The 23,360-nt window shown below is 46.0% G+C and overlaps 4 protein-coding genes across 14 annotated transcripts in view; 3 read left to right on the forward strand and 1 right to left on the reverse strand.

The window, feature by feature from the left end:
- Window positions 1-1,247: 1,247 nt before the first annotated feature.
- Window positions 1,248-23,360, reverse strand: part of LOC122613107 (transmembrane protein KIAA1109 homolog) — a 28,308-nt gene continuing 6,195 nt past the window's right edge. The window contains exons 4-23 of one of the 9 annotated variants that reach the window (XM_043787120.1): window positions 23,134-23,337; window positions 22,528-23,071; window positions 22,190-22,470; window positions 22,005-22,125; window positions 20,253-20,833; window positions 15,391-15,727; window positions 14,115-15,326; window positions 13,859-14,023; window positions 13,549-13,801; window positions 12,896-12,986; window positions 12,678-12,733; window positions 11,958-12,613; window positions 11,759-11,891; window positions 10,833-11,694; window positions 10,153-10,768; window positions 6,654-7,622; window positions 2,942-6,590; window positions 2,678-2,878; window positions 2,479-2,609; window positions 1,248-2,418 (exon numbers count right to left, since the gene is read on the reverse strand). In XM_043787120.1, the coding sequence (XP_043643055.1) occupies window positions 1,726-2,418; window positions 2,479-2,609; window positions 2,678-2,878; window positions 2,942-6,590; window positions 6,654-7,622; window positions 10,153-10,768; window positions 10,833-11,694; window positions 11,759-11,891; window positions 11,958-12,613; window positions 12,678-12,733; window positions 12,896-12,986; window positions 13,549-13,801; window positions 13,859-14,023; window positions 14,115-15,326; window positions 15,391-15,727; window positions 20,253-20,833; window positions 22,005-22,125; window positions 22,190-22,470; window positions 22,528-23,071; window positions 23,134-23,337 (11,755 nt within the window). In that variant the 3' untranslated portion in view covers window positions 1,248-1,725. Of the gene's footprint in view, window positions 2,419-2,478; window positions 2,610-2,677; window positions 2,879-2,941; window positions 6,591-6,653; window positions 7,623-10,152; window positions 10,769-10,832; window positions 11,695-11,758; window positions 11,892-11,957; window positions 12,614-12,677; window positions 12,794-12,895; window positions 12,987-13,548; window positions 13,802-13,858; window positions 14,024-14,114; window positions 15,327-15,390; window positions 15,728-20,252; window positions 20,834-22,004; window positions 22,126-22,189; window positions 22,483-22,527; window positions 23,072-23,133; window positions 23,338-23,360 lie in introns of all 9 variants that reach the window. The other 8 variants (XM_043787118.1, XM_043787119.1, XM_043787115.1 and 5 more) reach the window with 8 other exon arrangements.
- LOC122613110 (xaa-Pro aminopeptidase ApepP) lies at window positions 7,875-10,133 on the forward strand. The gene is made up of 2 exons (XM_043787128.1): window positions 7,875-7,985; window positions 8,108-10,133. Exon 2 carries the CDS (start codon window positions 8,135-8,137, stop codon window positions 9,974-9,976), a length of 1,842 nt encoding a protein of 613 aa, XP_043643063.1. The 5' UTR covers window positions 7,875-7,985; window positions 8,108-8,134; the 3' UTR covers window positions 9,977-10,133.
- On the forward strand, window positions 16,141-17,804 carry LOC122613111 (RNA-binding protein 34). Its single transcript, XM_043787129.1, has 3 exons — window positions 16,141-16,606; window positions 16,670-17,050; window positions 17,116-17,804. Exons 1-3 carry the CDS (start codon window positions 16,195-16,197, stop codon window positions 17,613-17,615), a joined length of 1,293 nt encoding a protein of 430 aa, XP_043643064.1. The 5' UTR covers window positions 16,141-16,194; the 3' UTR covers window positions 17,616-17,804.
- LOC122613109 lies at window positions 17,835-20,085 on the forward strand. 3 transcript variants are annotated; one of them, XM_043787125.1, is made up of 5 exons: window positions 17,835-17,987; window positions 18,041-18,239; window positions 18,298-19,525; window positions 19,582-19,819; window positions 19,873-20,085. In XM_043787125.1, the coding sequence occupies exons 1-5, from the start codon at window positions 17,922-17,924 to the stop codon at window positions 19,996-19,998; spliced, it is 1,857 nt and encodes a 618-aa protein (XP_043643060.1). In that variant the 5' UTR covers window positions 17,835-17,921; the 3' UTR covers window positions 19,999-20,085. The 3 variants fall into 3 exon arrangements, with proteins under 3 accessions (XP_043643060.1, XP_043643061.1, XP_043643062.1); XM_043787126.1 differs by having other exon boundaries at window positions 19,883-20,085; XM_043787127.1 differs by lacking the exon at window positions 17,835-17,987 and having other exon boundaries at window positions 18,079-18,239; window positions 18,294-19,525.

Raw genomic sequence — 23,360 nt, forward strand, 5'->3', positions numbered from 1 at the left:
AGTGTCCGAAGCACCTTGACAACATGCGTTGACAATTTATGGGGCGAATGTCACATTATATGCGTCAGGAAAATTCCATTTCAGCAGAAAACTAATAACGAAATGGGTATCAAATGTCCAAAGTGGGTCTTAGATTAGAACATCTCGAAGCACCGAGGGTCTTCAAGCTACTTTTGTTTAAAATCCCATTCGAAAAAGCCATTAAGCTGGTGGCGGTTTAAATTAAGTGCCACCAAAATGTCAAGGACCCACAAAAATCGCAATGAAAATCAAAACAAGATGAGCTTAAACGCAAAGACCAAAATGGCCCCCCATTTAGCCAAGAAAAGAAACCACAAAGGAAGAGCAAGTCTCATAATTAAAAATTAAGCCATTCGCCTATTAGTTTTAACCCTCATTAACTTTAGATAAACTAATCTCCAAAGTAAACCACTCGCATTCAGGGCCCAAGTTAAACTGGCACGAGACCCTTGCCAAAGGCGGAAACCCCCGAATCCCATGAATGCCTCCTCCTCCACCCTTCCACTCTTCCATAGGCCCCATCAGAACCTCAGCAGCAGTTTTTTTTATTCCGCGCGCGCCTACAATGCGTGAAAAGCTCATCAACTCGGGGCAACTGCTTCACAGAGCCAGCAAAATGATGTAGAAACTCAGGCAAAAAACCCGAACCTAATATGCCAAAAAAGAAGAAGGAACCCATCACATCGAGAGCAGCCAGAGAAAGGAAAGATAATTAAAAACGCAACCTTGATGGAAAATGAAATGTTTACAAAGACAGCCAAGAGTCTTCTCAGCCTCCGAAAAAAAAGCCCAGACCCAGTGACAGGCGAAGGAAAACGTTGAAAGGCGCCAAGAAAGCCGAGGAAAACATTTGCACTGCTCAGCCAGCGGGACAAAACGAAAACATAAACGGATGCGCGCTGCGGATGCAAAGTTTGCTCGGGCAAAAAACAAAAAAGGATAGGAAATATAAAAAAGCCAACCAGCAGGCCTAGGAAACTCAAAGGGACTCCAGCCAAGGCTGAAAGGAGGCGGAGGAACAATCAAAGTTGGCTCGAAATTAGCCGGAACATTTTCTTTTTCAGTCACAGGATAAGTGGGGAACCCAAGTAATTTCGATTCCCAACTAATACCAAATCCAAACCTTTATTAAATTAGCTGTAAAGTATTTAAACAAATTTTTAAAAAAATTTTAAAGTTCATTTTTTATCCAAGTTTGAGTAGATAAATAGAATAAGTCGTTGTACTGCAGTTTTTTAATTTTTTTGTAGGCATTTCCGAAATTTTATTCAATGTACTTATGGATACACTTACACATTTTTATATTATTATAAGTATGTATATTGAATTAGATCTACTTATAGCTTAAACACAATTGCTTTGCTCATTGTTGCTACTAATCTCTAAAATAACAAAACCATGTAATGATAGTTACAAAGCGCAAAAATTGAGCAAATTACACGAAGCACTTGACATTACATCTATAGAAAGAGTATACAGATACGCTTAAAAAGAAGGGGAACGAGAGCAAACCATTTACATTATTTATGAAGCTGCCTTACTGGCCACATAATACCACCAGTTTCAATCTTAAAGCATGCTAGGTCGACCAGGGTAATAAATAATAAAAACTTTACACGTGTGAAAAATCTATACATCGCTACTTAGACTAAATCGAAGGACTTTGGGTAATTGTCAACTGTCATAGATGTTACTCTGCCATGGCTAATTCGTTGGGGGTCGATGGTTCTGCTGTTGCTGCTTGCCACTTCCACTTGCCCCACCATCACGCTCCACTTTGTTCTCGCGCACCATCAACAGCAGTTGCAGCATCATCAGGGCCTGCACCTTGTCCAGCGGATCCATAAATCCGCGTTGCAGCCACTTTGGTATGGTGGTGCGTGCATGGCTGAAGCCCAGTTTGTTTAGGATGTAATCAACGCCATATGGCTCAATGGACTTTCCCGCCCAGGAGAGTAGGCGAACTGTCGGCTCCAAGTGCCACGTCTGGCACTCAAAGTGCCGCCAGTCACGCACAAACGATTCGAGATCAAAGGTCGGCGGGGACCCCTCCTGTTGCTGCTGCTTGCCATCAGTGCAGTCGTTTGAAGCGCTTGTCGATGGTCCACCAGCTGCCGCTCCAGGTGATAAGGTTGTGGCTGTTGTGGCTGTTGTGGCGGTCGTCGTGTTCGTTGTCGCTGCTCCTGACATGTTGGCAGCAGCGTTCGCTAGGTTCGTGTGGCTTCCTTGCAGCGGGTCCAAACTGCTCTTGCTACCGCTAGTTTGCTTGCCCTGAGCAGTCAGGTTCGTGTTTGAGGCACCCTTCTTCTCTTTGAGTATCTCGTCAGTCAGATATGGCTTCAGGTTAGCCTTCTGCGAGAGATTGGGCGACGCTGCCCTCGCCGATTGAGCTCCGATCTAGTGTTGAAACAAATGGTTTTATTACTCAATTTACAAGAAAACATTATTGGCACTTACCACCTTCTCCTTTTCAGTCACATAGGATGTGATGAGATCGTGCAGGAAGAAGAAGGCGTCCGCATCGACGGTCACAAAAATGTGGTCATCGAATTCAGTGATGAAGCTGCACAAAACTTCTGGCTTATTTTCTGCAAGCGAACAAACCACTATGAGTAACTTCCTGTTATAATGGATTGATGAAGCTATCGGTACTTACCACTTGGCTCTGGTGTGGTTGGTCCCTGTTTGTGCTCAGTCTTGAAATGCAGCTGCAGGCTGGGCAGGGCGAAGATGACCTCGCGGTTGTGGTTGTGTTCCTGTGCCTTGGCAGCGCTGCTGCTACCAGAAGCCCGTGTTCGCTCTATAGAATTGGAGGCGATCTCCCGTTCGCATTCCAGCATGGGGAAGCGATCCACAGCTGTGAGGAAAGTAAATGGCGGGTCAAGTAACTTCGTCTGAGAATTATCTTTTCTTAACTTACCATCAATCTCGCTGTTTGCAAAAGCGTAATGGAACCACTCATTGAGCGTCTTGAACTGAGGCGGGAAAATGATGTTTCTGGTGATACGACTCACGATCGCCATAGAGTGGTTTTGCTGCTGCTGCACCTCCGTTGTCTGACCCAAAGAAGAGGTCAGTGTCTGGGTGACCAGCACTTCGTCCTCGCTTTGCCGCGCCTCAGTAGCAAAGTTAATGGATGGGGATCTCAAACTGAACAGGGCCCACGACTTAGACTTGAAGTTGATTCCGTGGAAGCAAGCCAGGGAGATGTTCTGCCCCCGAAGTTCGACGGTGCCACCCAAAACATTACCGTGCCGTGGCAAACGGGTCACTAGTGAGGGCACAACCAGGCCTACGGCCTGTGCCAATGGCTTCTGCCAATGGCGGTGATGACGTGCGTCTGTATTCTCGCCAATCATACCCTGAATCTGAGGCGGAGCAACAAGCTCTCCATTTGCCGGCTTTTTAAGCTGCTTGAGCTGCTGACGTCTCTTGATGCTGGCAGTGCGATCCTGCAAGCGAGGTTCCAGATTGGAGAACACCCTCTTGGAGGATTTGAACTGCTGTGTGAAGAACTCCTCCAATTTGAAGTACATCTTCAGTAGATCTGCCGTAGTTGACTTGCTGATCATGATCTGCAATTGGTCCCAGGTAAGATCGCCGTGAATAAAGATCAGAGCTCTGGGTTGATCCTTGCCATGTGCTGGAGTTGCTGCCGCTTGGGAAGCAGTGCGCCACTCATCCTTCATGGCAGCTGAGAAGCTGCTAATTCGGGTCATCAACACTGATGTTCCCATGTAATCTAGTCGCAGTTCCAGGGCCATAAAACTCAGTCCCATGGTATGATAAGGCTCCATGCCCGCCTCCTCCTTGATGTGGAATCGTTTGTTGATCTTGTTCACCTCGAAACTACCACCCACTATGCCACCTTTGGCATCTAGGGCCGATCCACCCAGATAGATCCCAGCATACATGTTTTTGTAGCCAGTGCTTCCGATGGAAAGACGTCCATCCGATTGAAAGTCTTTTGTGAGCCAGACCACATTGCCACACACATTACCAATGTTCATTTGCACATTCAGTTTGGTAAAATTAACTGCAAAGATTACCAGAGTTTCCCAGGCAGTGATTTGGTTCTTTTCAGAGGGAGGCGTTCCTGAGGACTCAGCGCTGGAGGACTTGCCCAGATTTTTTAAATGTCTTACAGCTCCGAAGTGTCCCAAGTGCTGTTGCGACGTTTGTCCATCAAAGTCGAGGCGCATTTTGTCCTTAGCCCTAGTGGCGTCTTCACTGGGCGTTGGAGTAGCAGGTGGACAGCCAGTTGGTGTTTCTGCGCCATTTCCCTGTTGCTGCTGCTGCTGTTGCACACTAAGATCACCCAGGAAAAGCCTTCTCACAATCCTCCTACGATACCAAGCTTTGGGAAAGGCTAGGATCTCAGTCAATCTCCTCATGTCGTACTTAAAGCTGGCACTTCCAATATCCACAATGGTAGAGAACCGTATCACGGCCCGCGATTGATCAAGAGATCTCTTGGAACTGGGCAGAGGTTCGATGTACACCTTTCTGCAACGCGTGATGTGGAACTTAACGAACTCCACGTTGATACTCAACGAATCCTTCCGTTCACTGTCGCTTAGAGGTGAAAACTGTGTTTCCTTAGAAGTCTTTTTGCCACCATACGGATGGAAAATGAACACATTGAAGTCGGCAAGGCAGCCTGTAACACTTAGTCCGCCAGTGGGAAGCTGCTGATCTGGTTGGGTATGAACCCCTGGCTGTGCTGAGTTCTCCTCGTCGCTGCTTCTCTTTGAACTGAACACAATATCCAAACTAGGTAGCTGAAGCATACATTCCACTCTAGAAACTGGCAGACAACTAAATCTAAAGGTAGAAGGTTGCATATGAAAGTAAACTATAACATCCACCGGAAATGAAGCGTAAGTCACATAGTTGGCAGGCAGTATGTCCAGGTTAACACCTGTATTGTGGGAGGGAGTCGGCGGAACACTACTGGATTGACGAGCAGGAATGGGCTCTAGCGTCTGCTCTAGGAATTCCAAAATATGGGGAGATATGATAGTTTCCTCTGGGATACTTTGTAAAGTCATCCACGCACACAAAGTGGCTCGCTTGCTGCCCATTCGTCGTCCAGTTGGCAGCTGATCTCCAGTTAGTTGCTCGGCCAGTGTTTTTGACTGATAGTGAAGTTTGACATCCAAACCTGGGATGTGGAAGATGGTAAGATCCGCCAGCAATGCGTTGGCATTGTAGCGCAGCTTGCTCTTGTCCCGCTGCCTTCTCGAGGGAGTTGGACTGCCCCAATCGTTGCCTATGCTTCTCTCGCGCTTATGGGACTTTACACTTGAGGCTGGCACACCACTTGAAGCTGCTCCCGATCCACCAGCGTAGCCTCGCTCCTCTCCAGTATCCTTCGTGTGGAGCACGCATTTCCCAGAGTTCACCAGTACTTTAATGTCTAGTTCAAAGTCGATGTTGGGTTCCGGCTGCTTCTGACCATGTCCATGCTTGCGTCGCATTTCCACGGAGGTGCCATCAACATCAATCTCACTAGGCGTGATATCACCTCGCCAATCAAGCTCATTGTCAGCTGTCTCTGTATCCGTGTCCGCATTCGGTAGTGAAGTCTGCCGCATAGCTTCCGTGAAGGTGACTCGTCCAAGAGCATTAACTCCCCCTCCAATTACTCCTCCGCCTGCCGTATGTTTTAAGGAAGCACTACGGGAATGACAAGAGGCCGGTGTGCTTTGCAAGCTAGATATCTCATCATTGGAGGCAATGGTGTCCAGTCTTCTGCCAGTATAACTAACATTGTCCATTGTTTGGGGAACACCAACTCCAGTCACTGAAGATCCAGATCCAATGTACGAATGCGAGCGACCATAGGTCTTCAGTGACCTTCTCAACGAAGGCCTTTTCCACTTTTGGATCATATCTCTCCGGAAATACTTGTAACAGATGGCTTGTAGCTCTTGGAGTCGCCTCTCCTCGTGGGCCACTGTATTATGTGATGCTCCCAGAGTGCGCAAATCATTGATGATCTTCAGCTGTTCGGCCATCTCCTTCTCCATCATAAACGAACGCTTCTTGGAATCGATTGTGGGATCGAAAACAAACGCTGGCAAGTTGTCGAAGTCTCCCCTTCGCCGCACAAACGTATCTCTACAGCTCTGATCTCCTTCATCGCTGTCGGGTGATTCCATTTGGGTCTCATCCTCTTCGAAGCCCGTGAGCATGGTAAGAGTGTGGCCAAGGGAACTTAGCTGCTTGCCAATATTCACATCCAGGTGAATATCCACGCCCTCCATTTGCCACTTCACGTTCAGCAGCCACTTGGCATTCTCGCCCTTCTTAGCTGCTGTAGTGCGGGAACACACCTCGAAGGTTCCCTCGGACACAACGCAAACGTTCATTATGGGCTCTGCACTGTTGGGTTTCCAGTCATCCAGATTGGTCTCAAAATCATCGGCAAAACGCAGGCACAGTCCCTGGAACTTTCCCTTAGAAACCAAAGCCCCCGAATTGCAGGCCGAGATTATCGTGTTTTCCAGCGTGATCACCACTGCACCTTTGGCATCAAAGTCTTGATATGACCGGGATCCAAATGTCTACAAAAGAAAATTTATTTGGTTCAGGAAACCAATACATCACTGATTTCATTGGTTACATACCGTAGTATTGACCTGTTTCAGGGGCAAGCAAATGCCCATGTCCTCCACGGTAAGTTGCAGGAAGAGCGTAGACAAATTTGAGCCTGCAATCTGGCCAAAAGCCACGCGATCGAACACTTGTGGATTTTGCAGATTTTGGTTCTGATGTTGTCCCGAGTACTGACTAAGGAGGCTGTGCTGAGCGTGCTCGTGGCAGAGATTCGCGCGCTTCTCCGCCCAGTACTCGTAGGCATTCTTGTAGTTAAGCCACACGAGGATCGCCTTGTCCACGGCAATTGGCTGAACGTAGACCAGCGGTCTCTTGAGGGTGAGCAGAATCAACTCCTTGTCCTCGTTGAGCAGTTCGTCTTGGAAGGCATTCCTCAAGTTGATGGTTGTGTGGAAGAAGGCGTACTGCTGGAACTCCGGCTCGGCCTCGTCGAAAATCACATTACGGATAATCTGACCCAGGGACAAATTGAAATCTATATGAGCCTTAAAGAAGAGCTTGCGATTGCTCATATCCCCCAGGTTCTTCACGCGGTTTGACAGCTGCAACTCTAGGATTCCGGTTTCAAATCGAACCGCAGAGGAGCAGGGCGTAGTGGCCGTCAATTGGATGCGTTTCATGGAAATGTTGATTGAGAAGAGGATGCGCTTGAGCGAGGACTCCTGCACTGCTCCCGTATTATCGCCGCTCTCCTCTGTCCACAGGGGCACAGGTTTCTCGCCTCCGTACACCTTCTGCAGCACTTCGTTGATTTCACGCATAAACACCTTCTGCACAAAGACCAGATGGTTCAGCAGATCTGTGGTCAGGCAGCGCTCGAACTCGCCGATCTCGGCACTGACGTTCACGTAGCCACCTTGGCGCAGCACAATGCCCTCGACATTTTCCGTGTGATCCTGGCGGTGATCTGGAATGTATTCCGCCAAAACATGCACAGGTGGCAGGCCAATACAAGCTTCCGACGGCAGGTTCATCTCGTTCTAAAAGAAATTACGAAGAAAGGTAATTTTATTACTTCAAAAACATTTTTTAAGAATTCAGTTCACAACTTTTTGAAAAATGTTGCTGAACTTTACCTATATAGCTTCTTTTAATTGTATATTTAAAACATGAACTAGTGCTAAGTAACATACAAAATATTTAAACTTTTCCCGCCATACTTTCAGTGTTACCTTGTTATTCAAAAACCGAAAAAATACTAAAAGCTTACAGGCGATATGAAATAATATAGTTGATTGTTCAGCATTTTTGACGTGCCATTAATTGCAAAATTAAAGGTGCCAGTGCAAAAAGATTATAAAATATTTGCACCCTGTAATTTAAACAATAGTTTGACAGCCTTTGTGAGTGTGACACTTATATTCGCCCGATTATTTATGTATTTATGGGATACAAAAAGAGACCTGATTAAGGCTGATTATCTTATCGTCCCAACTTGACTGTGTTTTCTGTGTTTCTCGTATAGTTATTTTGCTGCCATTGAGGAACCACCATGAAGAGGAACACCACCCAGATTCTGGCCAGGCTGAGGGAGCTGATGCTCCGCGCCCAGGTGGGCGACTCCTGCGGCATATCGGCGTACATTGTACCCTCGGACGACGCCCACCAGTCGGAGTACCAGTGTCAGCATGACGAGCGCCGCTCCTTTGTCAGCGGATTCGATGGATCCGCTGGCACGGCGGTGATAACGACGGAGACTGCCCTGCTCTGGACCGACGGGCGGTACTATCAGCAGGCGGAGAAGCAGCTGGACTCCAATTGGGTTCTGATGCGGGATGGTCTGACCGCCACCCCGTCGATTGGCGCCTGGCTGGCAAAGAATCTGCCCAAGGGCAGCTTCGTGGGCGTGGATCCTCGCCTGTTGTCGTTCCGCGTGTGGAAACCCATCGAAACGGAACTGGGCTCCGCGGAATGCCAGCTGGTGCCCATTGAAGGCAACCTCATTGACGAGGTCTGGGGTCAGGACCAGCCACCGCAAACCTCAAACAAGATTATAACCCTAAAACTGGAACATTCTGGCGTTACTATCGCCAAAAAGTGGGACGTGGTGCGCGAGCAATTGAAGGAGAAAAATGCTGATGCACTGGTGGTCAGTGCCCTCGATGAAATCGCTTGGTTCTTGAACCTTCGCGGCTCGGACATTGACTTTAACCCCGTCTTCTTCTCCTACTTGATTGTGACCAACGATGAGCTACTGCTCTTTGTGGACTCTAGCAAACTGCCCACTGATTTTGCGCAGCATCAAACGGAGAACAATGTAAAGATAGGCGTTTTGCCCTACGCCTCAATTGGCGTTGAGATCAGTAAGATTGTGTCGACCAAGGAGTCAAAGATCTGGATAGCACCCACCAGCAGCTACTATCTAACTGCTTTGATACCCAAGTCACGTAGAATACAGGAGGTCACTCCCATTTGTGTGCTGAAGGCCATTAAGAACAATGTCGAGATCGCGGGCTTCATCAACAGCCACATTCGCGATGGCGTCGCTCTGTGTCAGTATTTCGCCTGGCTTGAAGATCAAGTGAAAAAGGGAGCGGAAGTCGATGAAATGTCGGGTGCCGATAAACTGGAGTCCTTCCGTTCAACAAAGGATAAGTACATGGGTCTCAGCTTTACCACAATTAGTGCTTCGGGACCCAATGGCTCTGTTATTCACTATCACCCAAAGGAGGAAACCAACAGGAAGATAAACGACAAGGAGATTTATCTCTGTGATTCCGGTGCTCAATACTTGGATGGTACCACGGATGTGACGAGGACCCTTCACTTTGGTGAGCCCACCGAGTTTCAGAAGGAAGCCTACACTCGCGTTTTGAAGGGCCAACTGAGCTTTGGCTCCACCGTATTCCCAGCTAAGGTAAAGGGTCAGGTTCTTGACACTCTGGCGAGGAAGGCCCTGTGGGACGTGGGTTTGGACTACGGACACGGAACGGGCCATGGAGTAGGACACTTCCTAAATGTCCACGAAGGTCCAATGGGCGTAGGAATTCGACTGATGCCCGACGATCCTGGTCTACAGGCAAACATGTTTATTTCCAATGAGCCTGGCTTCTACCAGGATGGAGAGTTCGGCATCCGTGTCGAGGATATTGTTCAAATTGTGCCGGGTCAAGTGGCACACAACTTTTCCCACCGTGGCGCCCTAACTTTCAAAACCATCACCATGTGCCCAAAGCAAACTAAAATGATTAAAAAGGAACTTCTATCCGATGTCGAAGTAAAGCTGCTCAACAGCTATCATCAACAAGTCTGGGAAACTCTTTCACCAATCTTATCGCGCGAAGGAGACGAATTTACTCTGTCCTGGCTCAAAAAGGAAGTTCAGCCCATTTAATTGCTTTTTACCTGTTATTTTCATCATCTTTAACTAATATTCTGTCGCAAACATACAAATACTCTTTTCTCAAGACTAAAATATCAAATATGCTTTTATATACCTCTTAAAAGGGCCTATCTTAAATTTGTATGCTGAATAAATATTATGTAAAGTTGATATATGTTTAAGCTCACCTGAATTTTGGTATTGAAGCTGAGAGTGTGCGTGGGTAGATCGATAACGAACTTTGCCCTCTGCCCAGTTACTCCCATGGAACTAACATGATTCATGCGATACTGAGCCTGCAGCGAAGGAAGTAGCGCGGCATTGATGGACAGACTCTGCAACAGCACGTTGAACTGCATGACCAGGGGCTGAAGCAATCCGTTCTGGTGCTGTGCCGTGCCCGTCTTGGATTGCGCCATGTGTGCTGCCCGGCGAGCCGCCTGCTGTGGCTGCTGTTGGGCACCAGCTCCGCCGGAAACGGTGCGCTCCCGCATTTCGCTGGCCACTCCTGTTCCACTGCTGGCTCCCCCAGAATTGCGGGCATGGAACGGAGACTCCGGCTCCTCGGCAGTATGCGAACGCAGCGTGGACCGACCTGAGTTACGCTTAACACGTAGCTCCTGCAGAGTGGACGACAACTGCTTAGAGCTTCGAGTCATCATTCCATGCAGGGCCACCGGATGTTGCGGTATGTCTATGTTGACAGCTCCAATCGACAGCAGGCCACTGTTCTTATCCTTTCCCCGCTTTGAAAGGCTCGAGTATAGTGTCTGGCTTTTGCCCACGGTTACCTTTACCACGGTTCTGAAATAAAGCACAAGCGAGTTTACATACCCATACATAAAAACAGGCAAAAAAAAAAGCTTACTGTTGACTGGGAGCCACCCCTTCGAGCAGCACAATCATGGCTCGTCCCACTTGGCCAGTAAGAGAGCATTCCAAGGACACAGGACGAGCCTTCTTCCTCCAAGTGGCTGTGCTGTTAAGGGTGGTGATCTCCGATTCCAGCTTGAGGCCAGAAAGCGTGGCCAGCAGGCGAGTTTTGTGAATCTTGGCCACTCCGAAAACTATCAGGCGTGTTCGTTCCTGGGATGGAGCATCCACCAGCAACATCTCCCTATGTTGCGGTAAGGGTGTTGGTGCACTGGCCAAGTCATCCTCGTCGTGAGCAAAGCCCGCCGACTTGCTTTTGTGTTCGTTCAACGAGCTCCTTTGGACCACAGTCTTGGTCTCCGGCATGGTACCATACAACTCCAAGAGGTGGTAGATTGTCTTCCAGCAGTTGGGCGTCCCTAACAGCGGTGCCATCGTTGGCATTCCAGCTTTGGTCAGCGTGTTCTGGTAATCCCCACTAACACTGGTAGCACAAGCACCATTCAGCGAAGCTTTCGACTCGGTCGACATTTTGAGGATATTTGGTTCGTGGAGCGACATTGTTGGACTATCCCTCAGTGGCGATGAACTAGACTCATTCAAGTTCGTGTATCCTAGCTTGCCCTTCACGGATTTCCCGGTGGATCGAAGTTTTTGGGCGAAGCTTTGGGGCCTGTTTTTGGCATTTGGAGAAGGTGTCAGTTGAATAATGGGAGCCAAACCTCCTGGACGCGGTCTTGCCAACATTGTGGGCATCGTTTCGTTGAATTTGTCGTAGCGTTCATCTGAGTAGTTTTCGCCATGGCTGAAGCGCTCGGACATCGAGTTAAATGGCACGATGTCTGTGGGCTCTGAAGCTGAAAAGTAGGAGAATAGTTAATAGGTGTATAAATTTATGATCGCAATAAAGCATTAACTTACCCAAACTGCACTCGTCTTTGGTTTGGCTCTTTTTGCTTAGCTCAGGCTGATCGTGGAACTCGTTCTGGGCATCTTTAACGTTTTGATACATATTGCAGATCTGATGCAACAGCCTCAGCAGCGGCATATTTACCTGTAATACATAAAAAGCAGTTTCGCTTAGCTTATTGTCATTTTTATTTACAGATTTTCCACCTACCTGCTGCGAGATAAACCTCACATTTAGACTGAAATTAATCACTGTGCTGGTGTGCTTCTTTAGCTGGCGACGCGACATATAAATGACATTCTGGCGCGCCTGATCCACCATGCCATCGGACATTTTTAAGACTTCCAATTCCACACCCACTCGCTCGCATAAGAACAAGGGAGTGTCCATCATTATGGAGGCCCTGCCACCGTTTGATTTTTTGTTCAGTTTGGCCGGCTTTTGGGCAGAGTTCTTTTTGTCACCCGCCTCGCTGACCACAATGTCCACCCGAATAGAATCAAAAGTGCCAATCAGGGACAGATTGGTGCCAAAGTTTTCTAACGAAGAGATGTCTGCGTTGGAAAACTTGTTGATCATTTGTTGTGGCATCACCCCCAAGCAGGTGAGAAGTGGTTCAAATATCAGATGGGCATCGAGCAGCTTTATAGAATCCTGCATTATGCCACTGCGAGATTGTCCTGCATGTTCAGTCATTTTCAGTGGAGCCGGGCGCGCGTTTTCCTTCTCTGTGAAGTGCTTCTTCTTGTTATCCTGCTGTTTGGCCATCCAGAAGTACAAATCCTCCTTGTGGTTCTCGGCGCCTAGCCAGAATTTATTGACCGAGTTTGTGGAACTCAAGGATCCCTCTTGCAAGGCACCGTATTCTGATGAGAAAATATATAAAATCACCATTTGTTCTTTATGATTAGTATAATAAAATTTCCTTACCGAATTCCGGAACCTGCTTCTCCACCAGCCCGGAGATAATGGGCAGCATCTGAATGCTGGAACGAGATGAATTGCCTTGTGAGTAGTTCGAGGCTTTGCTGTGCACTTTGTTCAAGCTGATGCATACGGATGTTGTTTGGAGAGAAGAACAGACCACAGGCATGACATTAACGAGATGTAGGTGATGGGGCATAAACAAGCAAACATTTACAACTTACCCGCGTCGAGGATGGTGCATATTTGGCGAAGTAGAAGTAGATCGCTGGGAAGCGGTGCAATGGTTTGCTCCATCATGACCATAAGGAGCCCCTATAGGAAAGAAACGTTAATACACAAATAAAGGTTTTAAGTATTGGACAAGCACTCTTCAAGAAAGCACTCTTCTAGAAAAGTTGTACACTGAACGAAATAAAAATAATAGTAAAAAGCATTAGAGAATAGGAGATAGGAAGTAGGTAAGATAGGCTTTACATATTTATCGTTTAGTGTACAACATACTTAAGATTAAATTTAGTTTCATAGATATAGATATAGTAATAGCCAGAAAGGATAGAAGAGTTGTTTTGTTCTGTAGTATAATGCAAACGCATAGCATCAAAAAATATGAAATGGTGAACACTCAAAGCGGTGGATAACACTTGTGTGGGAAAAGTATTTACAAAAGGAAATGGAAGGTAGTAGATAGCAGATCTAAGCAACACACGCTCGCACTTATAGGGACACAATCATTCAATTTGGTTAACAAACGAGCAAAGTGCATCAAGCAGGAAGGGGGAAATATAGAAAGTCTATAACTATACATAAATCTATGTTAAAAGGAGATAACCACCCGCCACAGACAGCGGGAGGAGAGCGTTAATCAAAAAAATACCAATGTGAGTTCGATGATGCTGTGTTTGCCCAAGTAATAATGCATTCTCACTCTCTTCCGGATTCTCGCCGACGCCCGCAAAGGCGCCCATTTCAACATCACCTTCGCACTCATCGTTCTCCGCATCCTCCTCGTTTTGCGGGAACGAAAAGGTCACGTTGATGGGTCGCGCCAGCTTGTTCTTGTACTGATGCTCAAAAAGAATCGGATTGTAAAGAGTATTCTTCCACTGCCGGCTCAGCACAATAATGCCCTATAAAAAATGTAAATTTACCAATTCTAGAAGGTAATATTCAGCGCAGTTACTAACCTGTCTCAGAGTGTTCAGATGTGGAACATCGTGCTGCTTGAATATCGTCTCTATCCTCTGAACGCCCTCATCCAGAACCAACTTCTGCATGATGTAGCAGAGCTGGCAACTGGGATCCTCCTGCAGCGTCTTGGACAGCAAGGTGTAGTTATTGGCATACCGACTCTGCAGATAATTTAAATACAATAAATTAATACGAATGATCTAGAAAGCGGGTTGGTCTATAGGCTGTACTGATGTATAAAAACCTTTATACCTCTTTGGTTACCTTCTTGATCTTGGGGTTTCTCTGGATCTTCTCGTTATCCATGGCCTCCGCCATAAGACAAGCAGCCACTGCCGTTTGTCTCGTGTGAAGGGCCTTCATTAAGGATACTATTTTCATGGCCAGTCGATTACTGGGGTTCATCCATGCGGTGATAGCAGGAGAGGCCGTGCTTAAGAGATTCCAGTCCAGTCGAGTCAGATCGATCTTTCGGGTAATAGGCACGCAAGGTGGTGCGGCGAAGTTGAACCAAACCGCTTTTAGTTCAATCACACACGAGGAAGTCTTGTCCGTTTCCTTGACATTTGACAGAACCTTGTCGTAGTTATCCTTGGAGTTGGTTCCTGCCCCTGCAGTTGGTTTTTGGGCTCCTGGCACAGCATTTGATGTGCTGGTTCCTTTTTCCACATCTTCATCTGGAGGTTTGGGTGTGGATTTTCCCTTTTCAGCTCCAGAGGTTTCTGCCCCAATGCTGCTTTCTGTAGCAGGTTGAAACTTCTCCTTCGGAGTTTTGGGTGTAGGCGGTTTTTTTGTTATCAACCTCCATGCAGCTTCAGCTTTTGAAGTGGCTCCTCCATCACCAGAACCTGTGGCTCCATCTGCTTGACTCACCAAATCATTGAGATTGAAACCGCCCGCGGAGGTTCCGGGTCCTGCACCAGCTCCAGCCATTTCGGCCAACTCCTCTTTGCTGTTCTCGGACTTCTCAAAGTGCGATCGCTTAACTATCTTCACACCCACGCCCTCCAAGCCACACTCGAACATAATGTAGCCAATGCTTTCGATGCCCGTGCTTTCCGGCATTTTCAGGCATTCAAACAGCACTTTGCTCTTGTGTTCTGGAATGGCAGTGACAATGATGGGCGAGTCCTGGGTGCAGGACTGCCCTTCTGTCTTCAGGCGTCGCAGTTGCGCATGTGCTCTTCCGATATCCAACGTAATGACCAGCTCCTCCAACTGCTTCTCCGATGTCTCAATAAGAATGGGCTCTCCTTGAACATTGTCAGGGCGCGTCTGCGAAGAAAGATGTGCCAAGAGAGCGCGTGTGCCCTTCATGATGCCACCCTTTTTGTTACTGCTGCCGGACTGGACCGTTTGCTGGATGTAGACGTTGTGCATGGACGCACGCGTCGTCTTGCCCAGGTGGAACTTCGTGGAGATGCCCTCCATGTAAAAGGTGAGCAGCGACACGCAGCTTAGATCCTATAAAGAAGAGAGCAAATTGGTGGTATTTCATCAATGAAGCATTGTGGGCTAATATACTTACTTGTACATTATCCAAGGCTGCCACTGAGATAATCTCCTCCACAATGGAGGACTGCAGCATGGTGATGCTGACCTTCGGCAAGACAATCAGCCCCTGAGTTTTGGTGGAAATACTCTCCTCATAGACGTCGCTCAGGAACGAGTCCCCGGGTCCCTGCAGATGTCTTTCCGTTGTGGATCGCTTGGAGTTCGAGTGAACCTGCGACCAGTAGCTCAAGCTCTGATCCCGCTTCAGGATATTGTCGTTGTTCACCTTGGCGATACAGGAGGTGTGGATGAAGTTCACCACCGAGAGCAGGTGCATTGATTGAATTGTTGGAACGGCGGCCTCCACCATTCTGGAAAAACAATAACGATTAAATAAGGCGAAATAATTTTAGACCGTTACTCGTAGAGTAACCTATAAGGTATATATATTCTTGATCACGATCACTAGCCGACACACTTTCGAATTTTTTTTTCGATTTTTTTAATTTTATATTTTATTTTACCAACTTCTACCGATATTCCAGAAAAAGTTTTAAGTTTCTCGTTCGAACTTCCACTAGCTGAGTAACGATCCCAATAAAATCCCCATAAAATTAATTTAAAAATGTAGAATGTAATTAAAATTAACATAACATTTTTAAAAGTGAGATTTAAAAAATAAGAACGGTAAACATAAAAGTTTGGTACATATTTTTGTTTAACATTTTAGTATTTTTTTCAAATGAATGGTATTTTTAACGGTTCGTGGACGGGCACACTTTTGGGCCACACGTGTAGAAAAACATATTATTGGTAAGGAGGATCTATTTGTGCAAAAATGAAAACACCAAAGGCCAAAGAATCAGACAAAGCTGAATTAAAGCCGATTAAAAAAGAGCCCGGCGTTGTGGAGGATGGTAAAGTTACCAAGAAATCGAAAGCAAAGCCCAAAAAGAAGGCAGTTAAAGTGCCAAAAGATGAAGTAAAAGCCGCTGTACAAGACAGTCCCAAAAAATTGTCCGAGAAGGACTTGGCCAAGATCGAAAAAAAGAAGGCCAAGAAGCAGGCACAGAAGCTGAAGAAGCAACAGAATAAACTGGAACCCAAGGAGATCAAGAAGGAATCAGAAGTCCCGGGCAAAGTTGAGGGTAAGGCCATCAAAAAGGAAAAGGTAGAAAACAAACCAACGACTGTCCCAAAGGCTAAAGGAAAAGTGACTAAGAAAGCCAAAGCCAACAACAAGAATGAAGGTAAGGTTAATAGATTAAACATATCCCCGTAGATAAATCAATTTCAACATTTCCACCCTACAGAAGGAGTTAAGTGGGAGCGCAATCCTGCAGACGAGGCGTCCACCGTTTTCATAGGCAATCTGCCCATTAACACCAAACGCGTCCAGCTGGTGAAATTGCTCCAGCCCTATGGGTCGGTTCAGTCCATCCGGCTGCGCACCGCCGGTGGCAAGCAGCTTTTCAAGCACAAGCAGCGCAAGGGAGCCGGCTCCCTAAACGCCTACGTGGTGCTCCAGAACCCCGAGATTGCCCAGCAAGCGCTGGCTCTGAATGGCACCGAGTTCAAGGAAAATCACCTGCGGGTTACTCCTGCGGCTAAGGCGGAGGGTTTTGGCCAGGGAATCGATCAGCCCAGTGACAAGGATGCCAAGCGGACCATTTTCGTGGGCAGCCTCAAATACTGTAAGTCTCTTTACTTGAGTTTTGAGTAGGTTTAACTAAGTGCTAACATTAAATCTACTATCCAGCGGCCACCGAGGAGCAGCTGCGCGAAATCTTCTCCAGCTGCGGCGAGATAGACTACATACGCTGCCTACAGGATGGCGACAAGGGCTGCAAAGGAGTAGCATACGTCTGTTTCCAAAAGCCCGATGCTGTGGGACTAGCGCTTGAACTGAATCAGACGCTTCTGGACGACAGGCCTATCAACGTGGAGCGCTATCAAGTCAAAAAACTGGGTGCCAAACAAGTACGCGACGCTGCCGCCGCCTCCGCAGCATCCAAAACGTCCTCAAAGACCAAGGCTAAGAACCAAAATTCGGCAGGCGCAAAAAAACGGCTTGACAAGAAGAAGGGCAAGGAGAACGGTAGTACAAAAAAAGAAGGAGCAACTCCTGGTCCAAAAAAGAAGTCGGAGTACCGGGGGGTCAAAGTGGACGGCATCAAGAAGGCCAAAAAGCCTAAAAAGAAGAGCAACGATCAACAAACCGCTCTTGCCAAAAAAATAGCACCCAAACAAAAGAGTTAATATACATTTAGACTAGGCATAGGTTTTAAATAAGTTGCAATTCAATCCAATGAGATTCATTCGACTTTCTTTTACGAAGTTGACCACTGGATCAGTTTCTGTACAGGACACCAGATTGATTATGTTGACTAAGTAATCGTTGAAAGATTACTCAGAGAACGACTTTAAAATAAAATGCGATATTTTAAACAATGCGTATTTTGAATTTTAATTTAAGCTAAACGTAATTGAGCGAATGAGTTTGACAGAAGCATAAAATCAACAAGGCGTTGAAATTATGCTCAGTTAAAAAAACATCGATAAAAAATGTTGCTGCTTGGGATCTGCTTAATTTGCAGTGTTAACCCTTTAGTGCTGGATGCATTTCCTGTGGTAAGTTAATGCTTAGTTTGCCTTCTTACGGTGTTGTACACTTTGTACTCTAGGAATCCCAGGTCGATTCCAAGGATCTGAGTGTCCTGACTGCTCACCTAGCCGATCCTGCCGACTACCCCGACCTAACTACTGGTCTTTCCGATGCTGAGGTTCAGGAAAGCCTTAAAGATCTATCCCTAGATGATCTCAACTCCTTGAACAAGCTACTTGATGAGCGGCTAAGTCGAGATGAAGATGTCGATTCTGACGGTAAGTAATCAATGCAGATGATCTTTCATTGTCACCGACTGAAACTTTTCAAAGAAAGCAAGTCAAAGAACCCATGGTAGACAAGCGGTGGCTAATATACGCAAGCAGGATGTTGGTCTCGATGATGGCTGCCGGGATGAAGAGGATTCCGACGAAGTGAAGCCTGCTTTGTGCACCAAGAGACCCACTTGCCCGACCACCAGGCGTTGCCCAAAGAAAAGCAGTTATGCGCCTAAAACCACTCGAATGTGCCCACCTAAAAACGGGTACGACAGTTGCAAGCCAAAATCCGGTGGCTATATGGACGACGATCCGATAACTGAAACTACCAAATCTCCGAAGCCAAAAAACAAGAAGTGCAAGAAACCTAAAGATGACTTCGAATGCGAGGCAGATGACTTTCTGTGCCACGCCAGCAGGCATTCAAGAGGAAAGGAAAGTAGAAGCAAACTTAGGGATCAGGATATTTCAGGGCGGGAGTTAGCTGGAAATGCGCAGCTGGGTGAAGAGCTCCTACCATCATTGAATGATCAAGGTGAACCATTGAGTGATGCACACATGGAGTTTGACGGGAACTTAGGGTTAGAAAACCAAGCCAATTTGGACCAAGATCAGCTTTTCGACTTAGGAAAGGATAGCAAGATTAATTCAGAGCAGAAACATCAATCTAGTTTGAAAAAGGAATATAGTCGTCAAAATTTCTTGCAGGATTACCCCGTGAACGAACATTTAGGCAAATTACAAGAGGAAGATCAAGCCAACTTAGATCAGAACTATAAGGCTAAGTTTGATCAAGAACAATCTACAAACTTAGAGCTAAGAAGCCAGCCCACTTTGGATCAAGAACATCAGTTTAAATTAAAACAGGAATATCAGCCCAACTTAGATTTCACCAATCTGGGTAATTTCGAGCAGGAGCTTCAGGCTAATTTCGATTCAGAAAATCTGTATAACTTTGATAAAGAACATCTGGCAAACTTCGATGATGGACATTCAGCTAGCTTGCATCAAGGTGAACAGCATTTTAATCGAAATCAGAAAGTATCTAATATGGAGGGAGTCGACGGGCGTGAAAACGAACCGATAGCGAATGAAGCAGCCCCATTTGATCCTTACGAACGCCATCAGCTCTCCAGGGTATCACATCGTAAGAGAGAACAAACAGAGAAGCAATTTGGGGAGGACATGCACAATAAAGATGATAGTAAGCAGACGAATATCAAGGATGAGCTGATGCCACTAAACGCTAATCTGCCTAACCAGGAACATCTCTTCGATAGCGAAAGGTAAAATACCTACGATTTTTGTTTCCATGCCATTTTCTGTATATTTCTTATTAAAGTTTTATTGCCAATAATGCTCGAGATCCACCACGCTATTTAATTCAAATGCAAAACGACTACATACAGAGTGAAAACGATCGTGGCCAACGTCGATTGCTTGAGGATCGAAGAGAAAGCGAAGCGTTAAACATGGACAAACTCACCGAAGAGGTGCCCAGAACAATGGGGGAATTCAATTTGGATTCAGAATTCAGGAGGGAAAAGCGCGAGAATAAGAACACTGATGACTCCCCCGAGGTGAGTGGGAAACCACACACCTCCTTATAGAATATATGTTTTTATGCAATTAGAACTCCAAAGAATCGTACATAAAAAAGCTGATGGACTCCTTTCCGCGGGATCAAGGTGGCCGGATCAATGCCCATTCGGGGCTGCGGGAGTCCAATCTCGCCCATTTGCGCATCAAGCGAAGTTGAGTTATTTATATTTTACGCCATACTTGATAAATGCCATTGTATATATTTTATATGCACCCATAAAATGATAAACCGGAAATACCAGAACTGCGACTTTGTTATTACATTATTTCTTGCCATGATACATAGCAATATACGAATCGCAATTGACGAGATTATAACAAGGTTCATTCGTAAGCTTGTTATCAAAATGGGCTCTAGGTCCAATTTCCAGCTAATAATGGAATATTTGACTTATTATCATCGCCACTTACCTTTGTAATCCCTCGAGCAGAAGCGGGGTAAGGAAGACATTCAGTTGACCCTTTAGCCTGGCCACCACCGACGTACAGACCGCTCCTCCCTCCGCCTGCAGACTCATGAACTCCCCATCATCAAACCCGTTCGTAGTCTTGTCCGATTCCTCCTCTTTTAGGAGCACACTGGGGTCCCAGGGATGAGACTTGGGTCCGCCCATAAATGTGGCCGAGCTGTTGCTACCAGTGGCGTTTTCGTATCGAGGAACCACTTTAATCTCCCGCCAACAAGAGTAGAGATCAAAGTGGGGCAGCATCTTGCTTCCAATGTAGGTCAATCCACCGTCTTCGTTCTCCGAGAAGAGTGGAGTAGAGAATACATCTGGACCCAAGGGAAAGGAACATCCATTCCAGTTGAAGCACTTCACCTGCGACAAGTGGTTTAGGTAGCTGGCCATCAGCAAAGGTGAGTCGATAATTGGCCTGTTGACCTGCTGGTGCAGATTGACCAATGCCACATCCTCTTGTGAAGACATGGCCGATATGAAAGAGTTGGAAGACAGTGATGGGGTGCCAGATGATGAACCACGAGAATCGGCCTGTAGAATGAATATGACAAAATTTTATTAGATTATTCTGAGTGGAATATGAAGTTAATTTATTTTCGGCTTCTACAACTAAAATAGCCAGTTCAAAGGACACAAGCAGAAAACTGTGAGAAACTATTTGTTGAAGTGCAGCAAAGATTTTGGTCGGTTTTTGTGTTATAAATGTAAAGATTTAAAGTCAAATTGCAATCACTTTTAGTTGTTCGAATTGACATTATAACAAACAGATAAGTTTTCAAAACTAAGAGATAGCTGACAAATGATACCAATTTGAGAACCAAAACATATCGAAATGGAATTTTATGTGGATTGATACCGGTATTAACCCACACCTTTCAGCATCAAAGCTTATAAAATAATGTAAGTTAGGATCAGGAGCAATAGACTTTACATGCACTAATACTCAACATCCATGCAATCATCGAGATCATCGTGAATTTGTTAGACAATTTTTTGAAACTTATAAATTAAAAACGGTCTACAGATACATGGGGTTTTTCAGAACAGACTAGCATTCGAATTTCGGTTTAGTTAGGCTACTTGTTAGTTACAAGAGAAGGTTTGTTGGTTGCTTGTTGTTGGTACTAAGAACTACTCACATCATGAACAAAATGTCGGTACTCAGGACGAGATGAGATATTTGTTATTTTTCGTATTGGTGTAGCAAGACCGTGAATGCGTCTCGCGTCTTCGTTCTGGGTGATTTTTGATTTAGGTTTTGGTTTTTATATCGATTTGATTAGTTCATAAATTGATTTTGGATTTTAAAGATGAGTTGAGTTGAGGAAAGGAATAGATTTTAGGTGTGGCTTACAGTAGAACAAAATTAGCAACAGTTTCTCAATTTTTGCTTTGAAGTGTAAACCAATATTGAAAAATTGTTGCTCATGAGTTATTTAAAGTAAATGTATAGATAGACTTATGTTTAAAGAGCGAAGCATGCACTGAAATATACTCGAATAGCTTAATATTTCGAATTGGGTTTATATTGCCGCCTTGATTAATACATGGGTGATATGGAATTTAGTGAAAAACAGAGTCAAAATTGGCCCCAAAGCAGCAAAGCTAAACGCGCTTGGTGTAGATAATTCACTGCGTAAATCGGCCTAACATTATTAAATACGTAACCGAGGTGTTTGAGGATTTCATGTATAAGCTTTACCAGTTCTGTGGTGCTCTGCGGGCGCTTTGGAAGTGTTTTGTTGCCGTCGGGAGCGTGGATTTCTAGATCGCTGCGATATGTGGGTAATGTGTGACTTCCGTTATCGTTTTGGGCTCCAATGCTAGTTTTGAATAAATACTGTTAGCCAAAATATTGTGGTGCGGGTATAATTTGTATGTAGGCACCTTAGATCCGATGAGAATCGCTTCTTTCCGGACAGCACTACGGATCCACTATTTACACTGTTTCGCTGCTTCATAGATCCCCGCTGAGACATCACATTGGAAATGTCTTCTTCGGCGGAGAAGAACATCTCTGAGGGGTTCTCCGATGTCAACGATATAGTGCGCTGCACCTCGCGTGGGAGGTGATCTCCACTTAGTCCCTGGACATGAAGCGCAATATCGGCGATTTCGAATTCCAACGGATGTGAATGAGGTGCCGAGTGCGACATTTCGTCCGGAATCTGCAAAGAACACTATATTAAAATTAATATTATAACAACATTTTTACTGTGCCGTACCTCTGTTTCATCATCGAGGACATCCCCTGTCAGTCTGGAGTCGGAAATGCTAGTCTTAGGTGGTGAAACCCGCAGCCTGTTTGAATCAGAACCACGTCGATGGCTACTTCCCGCGTCGGTGGCAGACGCTTCGTGCTGCAGCTGTAGCTTTTTGGAGGGACTATCCAGCAGGCGGGCGTAGGGTACCTCCACGGAAGTTTGTCTAGTACACGGATACCGCTTGGTCCTCCTTTCCAACGTATTCGGTGATCCAATGCTCTCTCGAGACTTATTTCGGCAGTTGGGCTCAGGTTTCTCAACTCCAGTTGTTCCACTTGCACCGATCTTGAACTTAGTGCCATCGGGTAAAGAGCAGAGATCCGTCTTCTTCAGACTTCCATTTCGCAGATCACCAGCTGGTCTGTACAGGCGGCCTTTGCCATTAAAATCGGCTGTGTCGTACAGGGAAACACAATGAAGACTGTAGGGCGGGGTGTGGAAGACAAGTTGACCCTGGTGCAGAATGCTTTCGCCGAAACCAAAGTCCTTATTGTTGTTGATGATGCTAAAATTGTAAGTGAATTTCTTAGATTAAGACACTCCGTTTTAACATGACATTTTACTCACAAGTATCGCGCAATATTGTAGTTATCATGAGCATCTTGTGCCGTTGGCTTGAAGAATTTTTGTCCATTTCGATTGCTGCCAAAAAAGGCACAGCCACCGATACAGCCACAACGCGAGATCTCACTGCCAGAGGACAATGCGCTTCCATTATGGGACCACAGGAACCACAGTCGCTTAAATTTGGCATCGTGCTCACGCAGAAAGCTAAAGGTAAGGTAAAAACCAAA

Source organism: Drosophila teissieri, chromosome 2R (assembly GCF_016746235.2).
Source record: "Drosophila teissieri strain GT53w chromosome 2R, Prin_Dtei_1.1, whole genome shotgun sequence".
In the NCBI taxonomy this organism is placed as follows: domain Eukaryota; kingdom Metazoa; phylum Arthropoda; class Insecta; order Diptera; family Drosophilidae; genus Drosophila; species Drosophila teissieri.